Source organism: Chlamydotis macqueenii, chromosome Z (assembly GCF_036417535.1).
Source record: "Chlamydotis macqueenii isolate bChlMac1 chromosome Z, bChlMac1.mat, whole genome shotgun sequence".
In the NCBI taxonomy this organism is placed as follows: Eukaryota; Metazoa; Chordata; class Aves; order Otidiformes; family Otididae; genus Chlamydotis; species Chlamydotis macqueenii.
In genome coordinates, this window is record NC_141593.1 from 63,403,478 (window position 1) to 63,421,461 (window position 17,984).

Below are 17,984 nucleotides of genomic sequence, written 5' to 3' on the forward strand. Positions count from 1 at the left end.
TGAGACAGGATTGAGTTGGAACATGTCTGTGGTCTTCAGGTGTTAAATCTGAGAACAGCTCCTGCATGGCTTTCCCCTCCTACAAAAACGTGCCTGTCTCCTTTTTTAACAGACAGATGAGGGCAAAGGGCCGGACGGGGTTTGGAGACACAGAGCTCTGATCAGGACTCCTGTCCCTGTGCTGCTTTCTGCTTCACAGCTAAGCCACCAATCTAGCCACCTCTTAATAACTCATCCATCTAGTAATTCAAACATTTAGAAAGCTTTAATTTTACGGCAGATATTATACACAGGAAGAAGCGTACTCAGGTAAGAGTAGCACTGAATTTTTGCAGTTTCTTGACTAGCTTATAGAAGGAGATGTTGTCCCTAACGGTCTACACCTCTCTTTATTGCTATGTACATTTACAGTTACGGAAACAGATACAAGTGGTCCAGTTCTGAGGTACTAAACAAGACACATACTGAACCCAAACACTTCACTGAATAATATTAGCAGTGTCTAAAAGAGGAAAAAAAAATCTGATGTGACAAGTCCACTCCAAGCAATACTATCACCTCAAAATTTAAAGCTGAGAGCAGAAAAAAATTATTACCTTCCAAGAAGACCTTGCAAAAGGCTCTCTTGCGCAAACTAACAAATGATTTTTCTTCTCCTGCACGCAAAGACAGAGATGGAAGAGCTCATGATTGTTTCAACAACGGCTCCACTATGAGATGCTCCTACAGTTTCCAGGAGAAGAGAACAGAGCTACTTTGAGTGAACTCTCAAGAGTTTTAGAAAGCCACAGAATAAAAAAGTGATAGGAGATTAGGGGATGGATATAGGAAAAATTTCTGAAATAATGCAAAGGACAATTGCTGAGGGTCAAGGGAGGCTCACAAAAAGAAGCTTGAGGAAGACTTTGCTGTGACATGGCCAGGTGGGCTTCAGAAAGTCCACACAATTTGCTTACATTGGTTTTCTGCATATTATCTCACAGTACTGAAAGACCCTAGGTCTATTCTGGCTCTGTATTTCTAGGAGTTATCTGACTCACCGTCCTGCCTTCAGGAAGGACCAACTATATACTCCTTACTCTTGACAGAAACATCGAAGCTTCATTCAGGTGGAGTTCCTATACCTGTCTCCTGAAGGGTGTTCTGGTGCCACAGTATCTTTTACTCAGCACCATTTCCTAATTAGTCTTTCCTACTTCCGGTCAATAGCACAGGAAACAGCACAGCATTTCCAATCCACAGACTAATTGCTTCCTTTCCACCCTTTCATGTTATTAAAGATTGTTATGAAGTTCCTGCTCAGTGTTTTCTTTTCCGTCTAAACAGCCCCTGGTGTATTTAACTCTTCACACTGATCAGAGATCCAGAAAGCAGTGTAATACATCGTATTTCCTCCTACGCTGCCTTCTCCTGTGGATACTCCTTCCCACAAACTCACACGTTTCTTAGCATGCATTATATAATCCTCATCATTGACCTCTTTTTTACATTCATCTTTTGAAATCCCAACATGCAACAGCATAACAACAATGACATGGCCATCTTACGATGCACAATAAGCCCCAGATCCCTTCAGGAATATGTTACCTAGTCTGTTATATCTTACTCTATGCTATTAATTATTTTTGATAAATATAGCAGTTTGCACCAGTTCCCACTGAATTCGAACCCCATTTTCCCTTCTTAAATAATCTTTCCAATTCAAAATTATTTTTAATTTTACTCTTGTTCTCTAGCATGTTCACAGTCACTTCCATCTTGGTGTTGATGGTAAATTTAAATAAGGACATTCTTATTCTATCATCCAGGTCATTAAAACATCAACTCATACAGGACCTCGAACAGACCCCTCTGCAATACAACCCAGTAAAACCTTCCACTGTTGACATATACATGTGCTTCTGTCTCCCTGCACCCACATATGTACAAATACACGTGTGTGCGTGCATGTCTGTTCTGCCCCTATATGAATAAAAGAAGATTGCACTGACCACAGTACTTTGCTGGATTTGATGTTTGCTTAGGGGCAACCGATTTAGATTGCCTTCAGTACAAACAAAACTTGTGTTAACAGCATGGTCACTGGATTCAACTAACTCGCGCTTTTCACAATCAACCACATTTTTTAACAAGGAAATAAGGCAAAGCTGTTTTACTGATGCACAAATAACATACACATAAGCCAGCACATCACAAAAATCCACACTGTTTTAAGAAGTCATCCTATAAAAAACTCCACCAAGAAATAAAAGCAAAACATACTTTCAAAAGTTCTATATCAAGTTTAAAAAGAAACTTTCCTTCATTCTTTTTACATGAAACATTGAACAGTGAGTTCTGATCCTAATCCAGAATTTCCCTGAGGAACTGTATAACACAACAGTATTTTTCTGAGGATATTTAGAATAGAAAAGGAAAAAATGCATGCTCATTTTAACATTTTGCTTAGATACGCAAAACTGCTAAGCAAATGTGGAAGCTACAGTGGGAAAGAAAGTGGCAGACTTGCAGAGACTTGCTAGCGGGGTGCTCAGAGTTACACTGCTGTCAGAAATTCCCTAGGTAAAACTCAAAAGAAATAGCTCGTGCTGAAGCATTTTTATAAATTCCTCAGAGATACCATTAATATTAATAAGAACATATTTTAAAACAGTCTGTTAAATATTAAGGCTTGTGCATGTATGCTATACTAATGTACAACAATTGACTAAAAATCTGCTTTTCCCACAAGATTCACTGTTTTTTTTTTTTCTTGGCTTTCCAGAGAAATCCTTGTTAACTCAAATGAACATGTTCAAAATAACAAGATTCAATGATCTGGCAGTTCTTAGGAACAGATCACTGACATGGTTTTGAATGTTTCTTAGATTAAATCACTAACATTAACACCTTCACATTAATCGATTGGTGTCAGCAGAATTCTGGAGAGCTATGCTGCAGGCTCCAACACCAAAGTAGTAATCAATTAAGGAAGTCAGCTGAAAAAAATGATGCAAAGAGCAGAGTTGTCAATGGCAAAATAATCTCATCTCAGTAGTGTCAAAGGGAGAGTAAAAAAATGCCACATACTTACTTCATAATACCAGAAAACTATTCCAAACAAAGATTTAGTAACCCAATAATTGTCAAGTAACTATTGCAATTAAAATCCATGAAGAAATTCTTCAGGAATCTATATTCTAGACCATATTTATGTAATTTTATGGAAGATACATCCAGTACAAATTGTAGAAGCTTTGGTTTTTTTCAGTATTAGAGAACATACTTGCTAAAGACATCCAGTGATTTTATTTAGAGAATACTAAAACTCCAAACAATTAATACAAATACCAATTTAAAAATATATACAGTTTAGTCCCTGGAAATTAATTTGCATTTTTACACATCTTAGGCACTTTTCCTTTTCAAAAGGGATAAACAAAGCCACTGATTTTTGGCTATACATTCCATCTGTAAACAATTCCTAAGCACAAATAACACTGCTTTGTTGAGCTGCTAAGTTCCTGAAGCTGCTGAGTTAGCACGGATGTCCACAGCAGGGTGCTGAGAAGGGGAGCGTCAAATACCACTCAAAATCGGGTTCTCATTTCTCCATACTCTTTGTTTGGCTGTCACCATCATGAGGGCCTCTACCATGCTACATGCCATAGAAAGCTACCTGACACAATCTGTAGTGCATTCTTTACCTTCCACAAGCAAACTATCAGAATCTATTAAAATTACTTTACGCCGATAGCACCAGAGACATGACAAATCACAGGCCAAGAGTCAGATACCAAAGAATGCTTCTCAGGGCGTTGGGGCCAGGCCCATTTGCAAGCAAATGATATTGTGTGAAGCTGGCATGCTCAGTGCATGACAAACTGATGCAATTTCAGTACTGTCGGAGAAGCTGAGTGAGATTTCTCTGATGCTGGCTACAGTTAGTGTACAGAATTGTGCAGAGTTCCCAGATTTGAATCACTTGAGGCCCAAGAGGGCTTCACTTGACAAGCCACAAATAATTACACTACACTCTTTCTATTGTACTCTATTATTTTGCCTCTTATCTCTAAGCTTTGAGCACCCATGAACAAGCAAGGTCACTTCTATTTTGACCATGATGCAACAAAACATTGTTCTTTTGTGATATGATAAATAAAACACAGCCCTGCAGACCAAACATTTTTATCAGGTCTATTTTCCACTTTTATAAACAACAATAACTTTGGGAGCTTGTTAGAAGAGCAGAGGTTGGAAACAACCATGCAGGCAAGTTCATGAGCTTTTCACTTAGAAGTGTGATACAGCTATCTCGTTATTGTAAAAACTCATTTGAGAAATGGGGCATTAAGTTCTTAGCCCTTAACAGATAACAGTTATATCTGTGATTACTTTAAGCAGGTTTTTACCCCTTTTAAAATCAGCAATTTTTGACAATTTAGTTGGCGAGCAGCAAAAAATAGTTTTGAATGTGCAGCATGTTGCCAGTTCTTACCGAGACACCAAATACACTTCAGAACTAAAGTAAATGCATTTTCTTTATCAGTTTACGAAATGACTTAAATACCTAGGCAGCTAGGAAAATTTTGCATTAGTGGTATTATCCTGGCCACTGAATTTACAAATTAGAGTAATGACATTCATAACATTCAGACTTTAAAAAAAAAAAAAGGCACAAGAGAAAGTAGTAGTGTTCATGGTTTAAAAAACTAACTTCTAATCACCTTTTCTTAAGTTTACAGAATATTTGCCTTTCAGAAGAAACTCCCTTCCTTCTCCCATGGTCTAGGCAAAAATCAGGATTTTAATTTAGAGTTTTGTACTATAAATCACATGTTACCATTTTTTTTTTTCAGACTTAAAACTATGCTTAGAAGGTTTCTGAATCTGCAACTACATACAAACCATCTAGTAGTAAAGGAAAAATTCAAATATGAAGACTAAACGTACACAGAGAAAAAAATTATTCTATCAAGTACCTTAAAACTCCGACTTCCATTAATGTATTCTCCTTATGTCTATTTTTCAGATAAATATATAGTAGCAAGTAGGCACCAAAAGATAAAGGGAAAATGTTAAAGGACTTAGCTCAAAGGCTGAACTTGGAGTATATTGTCCTACTTTGTCCCTAATTCAGGCTAACATAATGATTGTCTTATTTGAGAGAAGACAATTACTCCTCAATAACACCGCTAACAAGTTCTTACCAAGTTGTTTTAAAACACATCTAAAAATATCCTTTCCCTCTTCCCAGCTGGCACTAAGAATTTATGGCAAGACCTGGAAGTCTGATATCATAATATTCCTGCCAAAGGATGGGAAAATCAAGACTACCAAATGAACATATTTGATATACAGGACAAATATGAACAGGAAATAAACAACAAAAAAAGCATACTCAGCTGTACTTCAGAACCTACTTGAGCTCTGTAATCTCTGAGTCAAACAGAAATTTTTAGAACATGCAAAGGAAATAGTGCAAAGATTGTACTCCTACCAATCAAACACCCACATTCTGAGCACTCAGCAAAAAGAAAGGCCTCTGACATTTTCTATTCAACACCAAAAATAGATGTTTTCAGTATTTACTGATTTTTAAAGTTCCCTCACTACAACGTAGAAATGGAAGCTAGGTCTTTGGCTTTTAGATGGAGAATGGATCTTTAATTAAAATCTAGCTTTTAAAGATTTTCTAACCTGCCTTTCAGAAAAGAGTGGTTTAGAGTTTCATGTAGTGTACACCATTGTGGACATAATTCTTAGAATTTGGAAGAAATCAGAAAAACAATAGGCTTATATATTTTCTGATTCTAAAATGGCATAGCATTCAAGTTCAAATTTGTTTTGCATTGTTTTCCTGACTATCAATTTCTTCACATCTTTTAAGTAAAATAAATATTTTTGTAACATTCTCTGGCATTACTATAAATCTATTATTACATTAACTTCTGAGCAAAATGAAGACACATTCCTTATGTTTCCACATCTCAAAAGAACAAGAAAGTTAGATGGTAATTACCATCATAGCTTGACTGCAAGGAAGATGCATGACCAAGGAGTCTTATTCCTGGAAAGTGCTTGATTACTAAGTAAAGACTACGGAAGGGTAATCTATATGCAAAGAAACAGAACCCTGTTCAAGATCAGAAGTAAAGGCAGTTAGCTGAAGTACATATGCTCACTTCTCATAAAAGTAGTTCACTGTAATCAATACAAATGTGCTACTGAACAATTGATTGTTTCACCACATAATCAAGATTCTTTATTTGTCCTTATGTAAAAGATGATAGGAAAGCTTTAGATTTCATTATTTTCCAATTTAGAGATACTGCAGCACATGAATACCTTCTACCTTTGTATAAAAAGGGAATCCATTTTTAAAAAGTGAATCAATTACAGGAGGAGACAAGGAATAGAAAAAAAACAAACAAACAATGAAGATCAGTAATTCTTACCTCACAGTTTTCAAGGTAGATTAGCATGAGAAAAGACTTTCACAAAAGTTTTATATCATTTTCACTATATTAGAAAATTAAGTAGTCAAACAATAACAATACTGTTTTGTATAGACATAACTTTTCACAGCACCTCATCAGCTAAACAACTCTTACCAAGTGTAGGCAACCCCTTTCAAGAGTGATTTTTGAAACTGTGTACCATGTACACAATTCAACAACTGTCACCTAGAGGCCTTGGTCTTACCTGGAACCCACAAACTCTGTGACATACAAATAAATAATATACTAAACGTAAGATGTAGTAGAGGTTTGGCTCTCATTTGTTATAAATTATTTACTCTAGCTACACTGGTGGCAGCTTCAACATCCAAAAGCATCCTCTCAGATTTCCTATTCATACATTTTTAGAACTGAAAGTTGTTTTGAACAGGAGGTGGAGCTCTCACTGCACCAGCAGAGGAGGAATGAGAAGAAACATATCTTGTTTAGAACTTGGAATGGAGATGGTGCTCCTTTCCCATGGTATGCTGTTTCTGTCCCGTCTTATTTCAATGCCTAAAAGCATACAAGCATTACTGTTTTCCGCCAAATACTTTATTTAAAAAAGAAAAAATAACACCACACAATGTTTATTGGTTTATGAAATACGAAATTATGAAATGCTTATAATATGACATATAGGTTTAAAGAATAATAATAAAAAATACGACTGTTCCCAGAAAGAGAATATCCATGTTCTAGCTACAAGATGTTTATCATCAGGACATCTGTCCTAAGAGAATTAGCTCCATTCCAGCCGAAACCAGGACAACATCTAAGAATAAGTAATTAATTAACAGACTACATACACTTCTCCTTTCATTTCCCATTAAAAATACAATGTTCCTTTCAAAGGCAATGACAACACTTCTGCTTTGTCATCAAAATCCCCTTCCAGAATGATCTGCAAAAAGCTATTTCAACCTTCCCCAAGCCACAGGAAGTTCAAGCTTAAGGAAAACTGAAAATGAAAAGATGATACAAGTCTTCACACAATTCTTCCAAACAGGAGATATAATTGTTGCTCACAATAAGGGTATTCAAAATGTAGTAGCTGGAAAGCCTCCATTAACACACTTCCATGGTACATACCTAACATAAGTACTTCCACTGTACTCAAATGCAGAACTGAAATTCTATCACCGAGCACTATGCCACGCAAGCCTGTCTTCTCTATGCTTTCCTCACTGCCAGGGCACCAGGAAGACCTTTTTCTACCTCAGCAGAGTTGGGTCAAGACTGACTAAACTTTGTCCTCAGTGGCCTATTAAGTAAGAAACACAATTAGTTCACTAAGCTGCAGTGTAAAGTCTCACCAATTTTTTCCTATTTCCTGTGAATTCGAAGATAATCATTACAAGAACCAGTACGATTTACATATATTCAGCCTCCACACAAGCAGTGCTTTAAATTCTTCCATATAAAATACTCATGAAGGAACTTAAAAAGAGAGACAGCTAAGGCCAAGAAGAATGCATTCATGTAAATCAACAGCACAGAAAACATCTTCACAATGACTGTAAAAATTAAAAACTGTAAGTGGGTGGATACCTAGTGCTATTTTCCAACGGATAATTTAAAATTGTAATGGTTTGAAGAAGTGTCATTTAAAGTTTCTAGTTATTCTAAAAATAAATATCTATTATCAAAAAGACACCTTTCTAAAATTGCTCCTGCAGTACTAACTTAATTAACTTAATAACTTAGTCTGTGAAAAACACATCTTCAGCTTCTTTGGGACTCACCAGTCACCTAACATAAAAATCCTATCGTATACTGAAATTCCAAGGTAACTTCATAAATGCAATTAAAATTATGACTCATTATTAATTAAACCTAGAATGAATTACCTCAGGCATTAAAAAGTTCAAAGACCAATTAAAATGTGCTTTACAGTAATAAGAAAAATGAGAGATCTGTCACATCTTCCCTCATGTTGTATTTTAAAGCCTGGTGTGTTTCTCACTCCTGGGAAGTAAAGAATGTACATACACTTAACACTATCTTTGTTGACAAGATTTTACAAGTATTGTGACTGGATGCCATATGGACAGAAAACACCAGCAGGGGCAGTTAAGCATTAATCTCTCCAATGAAATAATTCCACTGGTAGCATTATATTGTTAACAAAGTTTTGCCACTACTACCTCTCAAAGATTCGATGGAATTCAACTAGATCTTTATTGTGATGCATGTTTGAATGCTCTGCTACCCATTATCTTTCTGAGAATGTAACTTCCTCATCAAAACCACAAATCAGTAGATCCTGGGAGAGAACTGGGTAACAGATGTTCTGTAGTTATGGCTTACTGACAGAATGTGTCAACTTTTGGTCTTTCAGATGGTAAATTGATATAGGTAATCATGCTGCTACCTCTCTGTCCTACTGCTGAAGCTCCCCTCAGGAACACATCAAAAGTGATTTCTTGCTCAGAGAAATCTTACGGAGCCCTTTCCAGTAGGATTTCATGACTGTGAAATCAGGGGGGGGGGGAAGCCGTGGAGGGTGTTGAGCAGATTTAACACTTAAAAACTGAAACAGCTTTAGCTGATTGTTATATATACATTCAGTCAGTTTTTCACTTTGGTTTCACCTTTTTCCAGTTTCTGCTCTAGCTGCCTTCACATGTGCTGCAAAATTCTGTATCTTACTTTATCCTCTTCAAGTTTCCGTTGCACACCAAGTGGTCAGCTTCATATCACTGACTTAAAGTGTGCCAAAAGGAAAACTGATTAGAGGAAAGAAATTTAATCATCACTGGTGACAAATGCACAAGTTAACAACAAGAAAAAAGTACTTCCAATAACAGCAATCTTTGGCCTAAACAATCAGTTCTATTTCTTCCACTAATACATGCTCCTTCATTGGAACTGAAAAAAAACCAATGGTATCACATAGCATTTTGCTGACATAGAATCATAGAAGAGTATGGGTTGGAAGTGACCTTTAAAGGTCATCTAGTCCAACCCGCCTGCAAGGAGCAGGGACATCTCCAATCATATCAGGTTGCTCAGAGCCTCATCCAGCCTGGCCTTGAATGTTTCCAGGGGTGGGGATCCACCACCTCTCTGGGCAACCTGTTCCAGTGTTCCACCACCCTCACTGTAAAATTATTTTTCCTCATATCAAGTCTGAATATGCCTCCTTCTATTTTAAAACCACTACCCTTCATCCTAGCATAACAGGCCCTGCTGAGGAGTTTCTCTTTGTCTTTCCTATAAGCCCCCTTGAGGTACTGGAAGACCACTATAAGATCTCCCCAGATCCTCCTCCTCTTCAGGCTGAACAGCCCCAGCTCTCTCAGCCTGTCCTCACAGGAGAGGTGCTCCTGCCCTCTGATTATCTTTGTGGCCCTCCTCTGGACTCACTCCAACAGGTCCATGTCCTTCTTATGTTGGGGGCTCCAAAGTTGGACGCAGTACTGCAGGTGGGGTCTCACCAGAGCAGGGTAGAGGGGCAGAATCACCTCCCTCAACCTGCCAGCCGTGCTTCTTTTCACGCAGCCCAGGATACGGTTGGCTTTCTGGGCTGCAAGCAAATCCCTGGAATCTGCCAAATTATCCCTTTCATCTTCTCATGTAAGAGAGAAAAGTACAAACTTATTCTGTCTCCCATGTGGAGATACCAGGACATCTAAAAAATTCTCTATGAAGACACTAAGACAAAAATGTCTGATTTCATCTAAAAGACCTAACATTTCTGTTTAACGTTCTTGAGCCTAGAGTAACTGATTTGTTAATGATTTCAGGAGGACTTGGGACACAAGGTAAAACTTGATGAGCCTGTACAAGCCAGACTGGTAAGCAAGAAGTCTTCATACTGGCAAATTTCATACTCAAAGCACACAGAGTCTGTTCAGGTTTTCTAAAACTACCAAGTTCACACATTCTAGAGACTCAATGAAATAGTTAGAATAGTAACAATTCAACCTGTTTTTACATAAACTCATTCACATAATTACTCCCTCCATGCTTTAGAACTACAATACTTGTAACTATTCCTCCTTTATCTCTCACGTTTATCACTTGCTATTGTGGCCTATTCTTAGGCTTCATACGGATAAATATCTAACAACTTCCCTTTTTGACTCTATGCACGTTCACTTTAACAGTAAAGAATGCTGAAATAAATAAGCTATACCTAACTTTAGGTCTTTGTAGTTTTATATCTCCATAAACAAGAGTATAGCCCAGTAATTAAACTGCTTCTTCTACAGAGGTAAAGTCTACAGACTTTCAAGAAATCCAAAGTACTTTAGGGTCTTACCTGTTGTTATCTTACATCGACTACATTTGCAACTCCAGGAGAAATGTGGGGAATCGTATTGGAAGTGTTAATTAAAAACACAGTAAGCACAAGTGACAGTCAAGTATGCCCTCTGCTCTACAACACATTTAAATGTATGTCACCTTGACCTGCAATATACCACTGTAAAATTTTTTTGGTCAATAGAAATCAAATGTACGCTAATTTATTCAGTAAGTTTCCCAGCATCTGAATCAACTTTAGAAATCTAACTAGTATTTATTATTCTGTTATTGACAAAGGGAGCATATTTAAATGATAACAAGAACACGGGTGTCATTTCGAAGTTGAATTGTTCCCTAAGGACATCCTTACTAAGCGTCTACATTTAAAGGTCATCCACTGCCAAATTATGAACAACTGTTGCATTTATTAGCACAGGCTCAATAGTTTGGAAGCTAGTGTCATCAATTTAAACTGACAATGAAATCTAATCGTCCACAAGGAAAACAGACATTTTCCTTATTCTGTGTTTCACTATCTTATGTATATCCCACATGGAACTGGAAAAAGTACAAGTTTACTCTGTTTTTTTTTCAGTCAGGGATATTTTAGGGGGGTGGTAGTGGAACAAAAGTTTTCAAGGTTTTATATCAGAGGAAAAGTGCTTTAGTAAAGCTGAGCTCCTGAAACAAAGATTGAAAAGAGTGAGTTTCCTATTTACTTTGCTGACAGAGTCCTATCTCAAATGTTACGTTATAGACTTTTCCCTCATTTTTCTTTATCATCTTTTCTTTCCCTAAACTGACCTTTCACTGGTCAAGACTTCACTCTTTCCACTTCTTAATTTCTCTGTAGTTTTCCCCTTGAAGTTAGGGAGAAGCTCCCAGTTTCTGCGGCAAGTTACTTCCATCCTCTTCCCAGAACTGGATTCTGCTTCTAGAGCTAGCCCGTGGTTGATGGGTCTCTGCCCATTCGCCTTTCCCAGTGCTGCCTAGCCATATCAAAGAGAAAAAGAAAATAAACTGAAACTAGGTTTCAGGGAAAGCAAGCTAAAACCAAACCAGTAAGTTGGTAATGAGCTTCCTTAAAGAAAAGTACAAACATCCTTTTTTGTGTTTTTCCTTTCCAGGCAGTGAGAATACTTGGTGGCAGGCTGAATCCAAGAGGAAAGGGGAAATGGATTTTGTTCTGCTAAAGATAAGGAACCATAAACCTGGTGATGTCAGGAAAGCATGTTTTGATAGCCATGCATAGCCACAGCAGAGGGGCAGGAGGTCACCACCATCGCTGATTCCAGCCAAGAAACCAGGACAATCATTACCACACTTCTCAAAAATCCCTTCTTCAGCCTTGTTTCTCTGCAATAGCCCTTGACAGTCACAGTGCAGAAGACACCACCTCTAACTCCCTGGCACGTTACTTGGCTACTGGGGAGCAAGCATATGAGCAATCTTCTGTCTGTCCCAAGCTCCATTATCCTTTTCTGCTATTAACCACATAATCCCTGATAGTTCCTTATTTCAGCTACTCCAAGAAAATACTTTAATTTTCAGTAAGTTAGCACTTACAGGAAAGAGAATAGTAAAAGATCAACTATGCAAAGTAGTACATCTGTGATTACAGAATCATAGAAGAGTTTGGGTTGGAAGGGACCTTTAAAGGTCATCTAGTCCAACCCCCTCCAAGGAGCAGGGACTTCTCCAACCAGATCAGGTTGCTCAGAGCCCCGTCCAACCTGGCCTTGAATGTTTCCAGAGATGGGGCATCAGCCACCTCTCTGAGTAACCTCTTCCAGTGTTCCACCACCCTCATCGTAAAAAATTTCTTCCTTATGTGTGATCTAAATCTACCTTCTTCTAGTATAAAACCCTTATCCCTTATCCTATTGCTACAGTCTGTCTTCATCTTTCTTATAGGCCCCCTTTAAGTTTTGAAAGGGCACAATAAGGTCTCCCTGGAGCCTCCTCTTCTCCTGGCTGAACAGCCCCAGCTCTCTCAGCCTGTCCTCATAGGAAAGGTGCTCCTGCCCTCTGATCATCTTCATGGCCCTCCTCTGGACACTCTCCAACTGGTTCATGTCCTTCTTATGTTGGGGGCTTCAGAGCTGGATGTGGTACTCCAGGTGAGGTCTCACCAAGGTAGAGGGAGGGGCAGAATCACCTCCCTCGACGTGCTGGCCACGCTTCTTTTGATGCAGCCTAGAATATGATTGGCCTTCTAGGCTGTAAGCGTGACTGCCGGATCATGTCCAGCTTTTCATCCACCAGTATCCCCAAGTCTTTCTTCTCAGGCCTGCTCTCAATCCCTTAATCCTCCAGCCTGTATTGATACCAGAGGTTGCCACAACCCAGGTGCAGGACCTTGCACTTGGCTTTGTTGAACCTCATGAGGTTCACATGGGCCCACTTCTCAAGCTTGTCCAGGTCCCTCTCAATGGCATCTCATCCCTCAGGCATGTCATCTGCACCACTCTGCTTGGTGTGATCTGCAAACCTGCTGAGAATGTATTCAATTCCACTGTCTATGTCACTGATGAGGATATTGAACAGACCTGGTCCCAAACCAGACCCCTAAGGGACTGATCTCCACCTGGACATTGAGCCGTTAACCATTCTGGATGCGATCATCCAACCAATTCCTCATTTGCCAAACAGTCCATTCATCAAATCCCTATTTTTCCAATGTAAAGAGAAGGATGCTGTGGGGGACCATGCTGAAGTCCTTACAGAAGTCCAGACAGATGACAGCAGTAGCTCTTCACTTGTCCATTGATGTAGTCACTCCATCATAGAAGGCCACTAGGCTGGTCAGGCAGGACTTGGCCTTGGTAAAGCTACAGCGGCTGTCTTGTATCACCTCCCTGCCCTACCATAGCTTCTAGGAGGATCTGTTCCATGATCTTCCCAGGTGCAGAGGTAAAGCTGACAGGGTGGCAGTTCCCAGAGTCCTCTTTTCTACCCTTTGGAAAAATACATGCAACATTTCCCCTTTTGCAGTCACCCAGGACTTCACCTGACTGCCATGACTTTTCAAATACCATGGAGAGCAGCTTGACAACTACATCAGCCAGCTCCTTCTGGGATGCATCTCTTCAGGTTCCATAAACCTCTGTATGTTCAGTTTCCTCAAGTGGTCACAAATCTGATCTTTTACACTGGTAGGGACTTTGCTCTTTCAGTCCCTGTCTAGTGGTCCAAGTTGCTGAGTACCTCAGCCTTCTCCTTGTCCATTGTTACCAATTTGCCAGTTGTGTTCATTGGGGGGGTACACTGTTTTAAATGTTAATACTATACATAAGCCTGACGATGTAAAATAACTGAAACTGAATAATCTATATGATTTCACAGACAAAAACGTACTTCACTCAGATACACTGTAGTAGTCCAGGATTGCATCCCTCTCCTTTAATTTGAAGGTTACATTTCAGAGAGATTCAATACTTCACAGTGTCAGTTCCTCCGCTTATCTCAACTTTTCTAATTCATCAGATTCAGGTAGCACAGAACTGGTGAAATATCTGCTTAATCACAAAGTGTTCAACACCCTGCAATCCCTGTATTTTATATCAGTATCTACCAAACTCACAGCTTCTGACCGTTAGCCCTTACAAAATGAGGTCCAAAAGAATGAGAGCTGATGTGGTCTGGACACGGAAACATTCATAAGCTCCAACTGTCCAAGTGAAATCACCTTTTTGCTCAATGCAAAATAATCCTTATGTTATTGTTTTTGCTCAGGCAAATATCTCTGCCTACACAGCATCCTCCTAGCTAGTGCAGCACAATGGTAAGCTTTCATTAACCTTGCTTTTGCTGGAGGGAGGGCTCATAGTGTAATAATTTGCATCAACCATGAATTTCTGTGTTTGGAAAAGTACTTATGCAAATTATTTAGCACTGTAACAAATAAACAATTATATTAGAATAATACATAGTCTATAAGCTCTTTAAAACATAAAGGAAATACACCATGTTATTATCAGAATAGACTTTCATATAGTCTCCTACAAGCATGCCTGACCCAGAGAAACTATAGCTATGACTTCTAGTATGGTTTCATAGCCAGGGGAGTCCTTGAACTCATGCATCTGATAGTGTAAAGCATGATAACTTCTGTACAGGACGTGGTATAGAACCTCTCTCATCTGATTGAAGAGGACAAATAATTACGCAAGAACAACTACCAAACTCTACTGAGCTAGAGCAAGTTTCACATGCATGAGTTTGACTCATCACCAGTGACCTGAGAGTGCTGCAATAATCAAACATTTTCACTTTCAAGATTATTTTCTTGAAAGACTTCTAGAAAGACATAGTTTCATTTCTGATTTCTTTGAAGCTCACACAGCTTAACATTCATAAAATTTTTAAAAAAACAAGTCCTCTAGATAGCAGGATTCACTGACAGAATTACTATTAAAGAAATAAAAAACACACTAAAACCAAACACTAAAAATATATATTGCTATGAAAAACGCTAGTTGTGTAGTACGTACATCTTAGAAATCACTCTGTCACTTCAACTAACATGCCCAGCTGGGACATGCTGTGATCAGCTTGCGCTACTGTAACCACACTCAATCAGAATGTTTTAAAGCCAGTTTCATTCCCCAAAATCATGCAGACATGTTGTAGGGGACTACTTGCATTTAAGTTCAACTAAGAGGCAGAAATATCAATGCAGTTATGCTTCCACATTAACACATCTGAAGTGGTTTACAAGGCTTATAAGTACTTGGCAGTACAGAGGACCAAAGAATATACAGCACTAGCACCAGCGAGATGCATGGGAGGAATGCACATGCTTTGTGCAACTATGCCTACATCGGTCCATCTTCCAGCAATTCTACAGGATTAATTTTTTTCCTGTTATTGCTTACCACCTCAGAACTACCGAATGAATACATTTAATGAAAGAGGCTAGCTTTGAGTATCCACCTTCAGTCAAACACCTTGGGTTTTGTACCAGAGCATGCCCTGTGTCCACCTAGCAACACATAGAAAACCGTTACAGCCTAACAGTCCCCCATGGGATGAGAAAACCACTGAGGCAAAAAACGACCTCTGAAAATTACATAAACTAACTCCTCTGCTCAAGCAGGGGCAGCTAAAGCAGGCTGCCCAGGACCACGTCAGGTCTTGAGAACCTCCAGACATGGAGACTTCACAGTCCTCTGAGCAACCTGTACCAGTGCTTGATCACCCTCACAGGAACAAAATGGTTTTGTCTTTTGTTTAAACAGTATTCCCTAGATTTTGATGTGTGCCCATTGATACTTGTCCTGTCACAGGGCCCCACCGAGATGAGTCTGGCTTTTCCTCATTCCCTCCCTTCAGATTATTTGTACACAGTGACAAGATTCCAGGAGCCTTCTCTTCTCCAGGCTGAACAGCCCCAGTGCCCTCAGCCTGCCTTCGTGCAAGAGACGTCCCAGTCCCTCCAGCCTCTGCGCTGGGGAGCCCAGACTTGGACCCAGCGCCCAGAGGAGCCCCTCTCAGCAGGGCCGAGCAGCAAGGAACCGCCGCCTCTCCCCGCCCGCTGGCCACGCTGCCTTTGCTGCTGTCCCCCCTGCCTCCGCACCACAGCACGAAGCTCGCGTAGGGCGGGAGATGCCCGATGAGCCGGAGCCACCTCTCCTACGCCGAGGGGCTCTGGGCAGGGCAGGGCAGGGCAGGGCAGGGCAGGGCAGGGCGGCCTCGTCCCGCCCCGGCGGCCCCTCAGGCCGGCACCTGCGTGGCGGCCTGGCCCCCGGCAGAACCCCGTTCACCGCCACATTGCCCCCGCGAGGCGCCGGCGGGGGTCTCCCGCTCCGCCGCCCCTCACCGTGTAGCCCCGCTCCAGCTCGCTCTCCTCGTAGCGGAAGGAGGGGATGTACACCTCCATGGCGGGCCGGGCCGGGCCGCGCCGGCTCCCCCTCAGGGCTGCGGGCTCCCGGCGAGCGGCGCCGCCGCCGCCATCTGCAGGCGGCACGTGACGCCGCGCACGTGACGCAGGGAGAGGCGGGGCACGCGGGCCGGCCGCTGGGCTACGGCCCCCGTGGGCCCACCCCCCCCAATCGCCGGCGCTGTTCCGCACACCCTTCCCGCACCCCGGCCGGTGGAGCGGGGACGGAGGGGCCGCCGTCTCGACGGCCAGAACCTACTCGAAGTGGGGAGGGGCGGGAAAGCCTGCTGTAAAAGTGTGCGAGGGAACGGTGCCGGCGGGGCGAAGGGACGGGGCCTTTCCCGGGGGCAGGTACTGGGCGGGCAGCGCCGCTGTCACGGTACCCGCCCCGGAGCGGTGCGGTGCGGTGCGGTGCGGTGCGGGGGCAGAAGGGCGCAGGTTCCTCGGAAACACCGCGTACGCCAGGGCAGCAGCGTTGCTTTCGAGAAAAGCGAGGAGACAAGAAATTAGCGTCCAAAGGGCTGAATTTATCCAGTCCTGAATCCACACCGCCGCTCAAACCACTGCCTGTGCCTGCTTGGTCAACAAACTCCCGATAAGCTGTACAAATACAGCACCTTTCATAATGCCGGTTGTGAACCGATACAGGAAATTAAGGTGGAAAAGAAAAAAAAAAAAAAGTCCAGCACTGAGGAAAACTGCCCATATTGTGGCTATTCCTGAGAAACTGCCTCTTGCTTTTGTTATTTAGCAGAGCAAACCAAAGCGTTTCAGAGAACTGCAGATGATTTCTAGCCACTGGGGAAATTAAATAAAACTTCTTACTCCCCCAAATAAGCAACCGTGTTGATGATTTAAAAATAACGGAGGCAGAAACAGAAGATGCAATACTATATGCATTTAGTAGGCAATGCTGTTGCACAGGGTTACCCTCCCACCTCACAAATTTGCTAACCCCAAGCTTAAAACCATTTGGAAGCACTGAAAAGTGATAGCAAACTGCAGCTGTATTAGATCTGTTAGACCTTAAAACTCACCTTGTAAGGTATTATGAATGCTGACAAGCCTCAGAGGCTGCATGGCTAAGATGTGCAACTTCACCATCTGTCACTGATCTTGTAGCTACCATTATAAATTCATGTGTGTACAGGGGTTAATTTTGCATAAGCAGAGTCAAGTATAAAAGCATAGCTCAAAAATGGACAGGAAACAAATGATCATTTTTATCTGACCTGTGTGGTTATGCTATCTCGGTGCTTCCAAGATCAGCTTTTCGAAACATCTTCTGAAAACTAATTTGCTTCCTCCTAGACTCGTAACATCAGGGGAAAAATGTCACAAACTCTTTTTCCCTCCATTTCTCTTTGTTTTAC

General features: G+C 40.9%; 1 protein-coding gene across 4 annotated transcripts in view; it reads right to left on the minus strand.

The window, feature by feature from the left end:
* The window catches only part of SNX24 (sorting nexin 24), a 91,616-nt gene extending 74,942 nt beyond the window's left edge, over positions 1–16,674 (minus strand). For 3 of the 4 annotated variants that reach the window (XM_086771041.1, XM_086771038.1, XM_086771037.1), the window contains exon 1: positions 16,552–16,674. In XM_086771041.1, coding sequence (XP_086627167.1) covers positions 16,552–16,611 — 60 coding nt within the window. In that variant the 5' untranslated portion in view covers positions 16,612–16,674. The remainder of the gene's footprint in view (positions 1–16,551) is intronic. The other variant, XM_086771040.1, reaches the window with a different exon arrangement.
* Between the last annotated feature and the right edge of the window lie 1,310 nt (positions 16,675–17,984).